This window comes from Hippocampus comes, unplaced genomic scaffold, assembly GCF_001891065.2.
Source record: "Hippocampus comes isolate QL1 unplaced genomic scaffold, H_comes_QL1_v1.1 scaffold57, whole genome shotgun sequence".
NCBI classification, from domain to species: domain Eukaryota; kingdom Metazoa; phylum Chordata; class Actinopteri; order Syngnathiformes; family Syngnathidae; genus Hippocampus; species Hippocampus comes.
This window is the reverse complement of record NW_017805039.1, coordinates 1,300,194-1,306,139: the sequence shown is the minus strand read 5'-3', so window position 1 is coordinate 1,306,139 and position 5,946 is coordinate 1,300,194. Positions and strand designations below refer to the sequence as shown.

The 5,946-nt window shown below is 39.6% G+C and overlaps 1 protein-coding gene across 1 annotated transcript; it reads left to right on the top strand.

The window, feature by feature from the left end:
* Window positions 1-1,316: 1,316 nt before the first annotated feature.
* On the top strand, window positions 1,317-5,946 carry LOC109512340 (hepatitis A virus cellular receptor 2-like). The gene is made up of 13 exons (XM_019863961.1): window positions 1,317-1,386; window positions 1,492-1,499; window positions 1,881-2,099; window positions 2,230-2,392; window positions 2,496-2,576; window positions 3,083-3,165; window positions 3,651-3,762; window positions 3,858-3,882; window positions 4,005-4,031; window positions 4,194-4,326; window positions 4,812-4,923; window positions 5,019-5,043; window positions 5,166-5,946. The coding sequence occupies exons 1-13, from the start codon at window positions 1,317-1,319 to the stop codon at window positions 5,248-5,250; spliced, it is 1,143 nt and encodes a 380-aa protein (XP_019719520.1). The 3' UTR covers window positions 5,251-5,946.

Sequence of the window (5,946 nt, the reverse complement as noted above, 5' to 3'; positions counted from 1 at the left end):
TGACAAAATGACGGAAGTATTACATTCCTTTCACAATAAAGGCTTTAGTTCAAACATGCTTTACAAATTACAGAAAAACACTGTACATTACATAGAATGGGAAAACACAGTTTTAAATTGACAGGTTTTGGAAAAAAAGAAGCATTATATCCCCCAAAACTAGAGGATGCAACCCAATGACATCCTGTAATCATTTCTTGAAGTGACCGATCGCAGGTTTGCTGTATGATACTAAAATACTAAATAGTATCATAATTGCAGTGCATTACAGAGACCTAAAACTTTTGTTATGTAGGCCCAGTTTTAATTTCTTTCATTTTCATTTGTTTTAACCAATTAGAGGGCTTTATTTCGGCTGCTCATGACCATTTTTCTAAAATCTTGCATTTCATGAAATCATCTGTAGTGGCCTTTGATTATGTCACATTAAAATGCCTCTCAGTATCATAAAAGAAAGAAAAGACATTAAGTGAAAGGGGGATATTTGATTCGAATAATGGAGTGGTTTGTCCATGTGTGACGTTGCCACAGTTGACCATTCAGTGTGTGTGTGTGTGTGTGTGTGTGTGTGTGTGTGTGTGTGTGTGGGAGAGAGAGAGAGAGAGAGAGAGAGAGAGAGAGAGAGAGAGAGAGAGAGAGAGAGAGAGAGAGAGAGAGAGACAAACTCCTTTTGTACGCCAGATACTTCTTTCCATCACTTAATTCCTGAATTTTTTTGTTCTTTCTTACACAGTAGAGTACACAAAAAGGTTGATTCTGACTGAAAGGAAAGAAAATGATCAGAATGCTGAATAGATTTTACATTTCCAGTCATATAATAATGGAATTTTCAATCATTTTAATGGATGGAGCAAGATGATTTCAGATAACAGTGTTTTGAGTCATGGCTTAAGTTATGGAAAAAACAATTTGTATCTCATGGTACCACTGTATTAAAACCAATCAGAATCAATCAGCCCATCCTGATTTAACTTTTTTTCCATTATCTCGATTTCAACCAATATTTTATGTACAGTACTTTTCTTCATAAAATTCAAGTGTATGAACAAAGTGTACTTAACGGCGATGAAGAAATTCTGTTATATGAAAGTTGCATTTCTTTGTCAAACATTTTATTTGAGTTTGCAAAAAAAAAAAACAACATAATAGCCATCTTTATAATTACCATAAAGCTGTGAGGGTGCAATACACACAGCTAACATTCAGCACGAATCAATGAAGTCTTTATTATTCCCAACACACACACACACACACACACCCACACACACACACACACACACACACACACACACACACACACACACACACACACCATGATGGCCTCCGGATCGGCTCGCCACCGTCTCACGCCTCAGATCTTCGCCGCCGTGTTGCTCCTCCTGTCAGGTGAGATGCTGACTGATGACATCACGACAACATCAGTGTCTACTCAAAAAAAATCAACAAACGCATGCAACAAGAAGATTTGAAGAAGCTCTTTGTCTCCTTCAGATCAGGATGTTGACTTGCTGGGGTAGAATTCTTTTTGCATGCATTGTACATGACAGCTCAGCGTGATAGTGATTTGCACTCCTGCTTCTCGCTTATGTGGTACCGGGTTTGAATCTCATTTTCTTGCTGTCTGAAGTTTGTATGTTTTTTCTTGAGGTATTCCACCAGCTTCTTTACACATTCCCAAAAACATGCATGTTAGCTTCATGGAAGACTGTAAATTGTCCATTGTTGTGAATATGAGTGCGCTGGCAACCACTCCAGAGTGGAGTCAGCCTCTTGCCCAAAGTCAGCTGGGATCCAGCCCACCTGCAAGCCTTGAAGGAGGCGGACAAGCACTTTTGAAAATAAATGGATGGATGTTTCTGTAAACCAATTATCCAATTTAGCCGTATTGTAAGTCATGTAAACAATATTTGCATCTCACCGCAGGTGGCGTTGCTCACGTTTCCTGTTTTAAAGTGCCCGAAGGTGGCGTGGCCTCCCTCTCCTGTCAATACTCGGTAAAACGTTTCGGCTTGAGTCGGGTGTGCTGGGGCCGCGGCTGCGGGACCCTCTGGTGCAGCAACATCCTGATCCAGACTGATGAGAACGGTGTTATCTCCAAGGTGAAGGCTTGATGGAAGGTCTGCTGTAAAAAGACACTTTTCTGTCATTGGTTTATCATCAGTTTGTCATAAGATCACATAAAAAAAAAAAAATTCAATAAAACGCAAACGAACTGTGATCCTGCTGCAGGCGGACGACCGCTACCGGCTGACGGGAGACGTCCTCGAAGGACAAATGGACCTCGACATCGCAGACGTGAGACGGAGTGACAGCGGGCCGTACTGCTGCAGGGTGGACATCGACGGGCTGTTCAATGACAAGAAGGTGATCATGAACCTGAGGGTGGTCAAAGGTGTGTTGCTTTGGGTAAAGGAAGACAAATGTGTTTCTTAACTTGTTCATTTAGAGGTCTATCTGCAGGGCGGTCTTGTTTTTGTTTTATTTGTCTCTGTCAGCTTCGATCAACAGTCCTACAACAACATTGTCAACAACATCAACCGCGACAACACAAGTCACGGAGGTGTCGACTTCTGCAGGTGAGACAATTCCCAACAACATGATGGAAGTTGACAGGCTGGATTTGCTTTTGCTTTACAATGATGTGGTGGGTCAGATCTGGCCCCCAAACCTTGAGTTTGCCAACTGTGTTTTAGCTTATTAAAGTTTAGAAGGTCAATTTAGCTGTGAATCTATCATGGGTAAACGATTTCATGTATTTTCCCAAATTTGTATTCATCATTCATCATCTATGGTCATATTTAAGGAAAAACTGTCACTTGTGCACAGCAATTGTTTTCAAAATTGTCTACTGTAGCGGCGATCTTCTGATTGTATTATAATGTTTCACCTATCTAACTAACTAGCAGGCTAACTAGCACGGTAGGTCACTGTCTAACCACGTGATTTCCTTTGATTTACAATTGTAGCAAATTAAAATTTCTGTTCAATGTTTACCTAATGCACATAGTTATTCGTTTAAATACGTGTTTTTAATCTCTTCTGTCCCTCTCTGTCACTTTTTTTCCACTCTGTGTTTTGGCAGTTAACAGGCAAACACTGCCGCGGTCACCTCAGCTCGACCTTGTCAAGAGGAACTCAACAATTCTGCACTCCACCACCATCACGGTGAGTAACATTATATTATGACTTTGTCATTTGCAGTAGAAGGAGTTTTGAAAATGAAGCACACTTTCGGGTTACGTTAAGGATCGAGACACGTAGTAAGCAGTCAGTCTTGCGGGAACTTGTTTGCTAAAACTAGTTCAGCTTAGTTACTAGCGAAGATCCAGGTATAGGTAACCTACAGATAGAGAGATTAAGTTATGTAGGTCTACTTTGCAAAAGTAAATAACTTAAATAGCTAGCTACGATAGCTGGATTGTTAGACCAGTAGCTAGTTACAAAAACTAGTTTACAAAAACAGATAGACTAAGTAGCCAGCAAAGATAGTTATACAGGTATGAAAATTGATAAGCTAAGTAACTGAGATAAATACTGTTGATAACGAAACCAAGTAGCTAGTTATGAAAATTAGTTTGCGGAAGTAGATAATGTATGTAGCAAGCTCAGATGGAATAAGTAGCTCGCTACAAAAACTTTTTGCCTCTCAGGTGGTGAACCCTTCCGCAACACTCTCCCTTCACGTCAACGTTCCTGTCCTGTCACTCTCTCTCACCGTGCTGATAACGTTGGCTGCCGTTTTCCTTTCTCTGGCCTTCAAGCGTACGTTTTCGTACTCATCGTCACCGTTATAGTCAGTATGCTTCCTGAATGAAGAATGTGAACTGGAATGTTGAATGTCGTCTTTTCTCATGCAGGTGGGTTATACAGACGGAGCGGCTGGTGAGCACACCATTTTTTTTCAAACCCACTCTATTTTGTGGGGTGTTCGAACTTTCGCCGACGTAAACATTAGGAGGATTGATGGAAGAAGCAGGATTTGATGGTAGATTTCTCTCTTTCAGTTTTTCAAGTGAGGAACCTCCTCGATTGTATTATAATGTTTCACCTATCTAACTAACTAGCAGGCTAACTAGCACGGTAGGTCACTGTCTAACCACGTGATTTCCTTTGATTTACAATTGTAGCAAATTAAAATTTCTGTTCAATGTTTACCTAATGCACATAGTTATTCGTTTAAATACGTGTTTTTAATCTCTTCTGTCCCTCTCTGTCACTTTTTTTCCACTCTGTGTTTTGGCAGTTAACAGGCAAACACTGCCGCGGTCACCTCAGCTCGACCTTGTCAAGAGGAACTCAACAATTCTGCACTCCACCACCATCACGGTGAGTAACATTATATTATGACTTTGTCATTTGCAGTAGAAGGAGTTTTGAAAATGAAGCACACTTTCGGGTTACGTTAAGGATCGAGACACGTAGTAAGCAGTCAGTCTTGCGGGAACTTGTTTGCTAAAACTAGTTCAGCTTAGTTACTAGCGAAGATCCAGGTATAGGTAACCTACAGATAGAGAGATTAAGTTATGTAGGTCTACTTTGCAAAAGTAAATAACTTAAATAGCTAGCTACGATAGCTGGATTGTTAGACCAGTAGCTAGTTACAAAAACTAGTTTACAAAAACAGATAGACTAAGTAGCCAGCAAAGATAGTTATACAGGTATGAAAATTGATAAGCTAAGTAACTGAGATAAATACTGTTGATAACGAAACCAAGTAGCTAGTTATGAAAATTAGTTTGCGGAAGTAGATAATGTATGTAGCAAGCTCAGATGGAATAAGTAGCTCGCTACAAAAACTTTTTGCCTCTCAGGTGGTGAACCCTTCCGCAACACTCTCCCTTCACGTCAACGTTCCTGTCCTGTCACTCTCTCTCACCGTGCTGATAACGTTGGCTGCCGTTTTCCTTTCTCTGGCCTTCAAGCGTACGTTTTCGTACTCATCGTCACCGTTATAGTCAGTATGCTTCCTGAATGAAGAATGTGAACTGGAATGTTGAATGTCGTCTTTTCTCATGCAGGTGGGTTATACAGACGGAGCGGCTGGTGAGCACACCATTTTTTTTCAAACCCACTCTATTTTGTGGGGTGTTCGAACTTTCGCCGACGTAAACATTAGGAGGATTGATGGAAGAAGCAGGATTTGATGGTAGATTTCTCTCTTTCAGTTTTTCAAGTGAGGAACCTCCTCACATCATCTACGAGATCAGGATGAGAAGACCTGTTCAGGAGAACATCTATACTCTTGACTAGACTCAATCACAAAATATCACCCATTGTTTTGACTATCTGATTTATTACAGTACAGTACTTTTTTTATTTTTTAAACAGCGTCAACTGAATTATGTTTTCTTGTTGTTGAACTGTGAATAAATCGACCTTTGTTCACAGGCTGCTGGTTATAAATTCATCAGTTCAGGTTTGAAAAAGTTGAGAGAACTCTAGATGAATGTTTAAAGAGGATAATCAACTTGCACAAATGTTAGGGCTACGCTAACAAGAATTTTTTTGAAAAATCGTAATTATGGGGAGAGGGGATTGTTACGTTACAAGATTAAAGTCACAAAGTTGTGACAATTAAGTTGAGTGGGGGGAAAAATAATTCTATAAATACATATTTAAACAATGCACAGTGCATAAGAAAAATAATGATACAAGAATAGTATCACAATGCTGGGGGAATTACCGGTAAGTCATACGAGGAAAAAAAAAATCTAAAACAATATATTTTTTTCGTCCCAGAAAACTTTATGTTAAGAGTCATGATATTTACAGACTAACGTCATATTTTTCAAAGCAATTAAGTCAGTGCATTACGAGACATTATGAGATTGACATAACTTGTCAAATTTATATGAAAATACAGCATGGCAATGTCCTCATGGCAATAAAATGACTTTGCATTTGGAATTCTGACTTTTTGTTTCTTTTGTGTGTGTGTGTGTGTGT

Excerpts from the sequence above, each read along its gene's own strand:
- LOC109512340 (XM_019863961.1), top strand. The coding sequence starts at position 1,317 with ATGGCCTCCGGATCGGCTCGCCACCGTCTCACGCCTCAGATCTTCGCC. Across the intron at positions 3,166-3,650 it reads TGCACTCCACCACCATCACG|GTGGTGAACCCTTCCGCAAC; the intron begins GTGAGTAACATT and ends TTTGCCTCTCAG. Across the intron at positions 4,924-5,018 it reads CCTTTCTCTGGCCTTCAAGC|GTGGGTTATACAGACGGAGC; the intron begins GTACGTTTTCGT and ends TTTCTCATGCAG.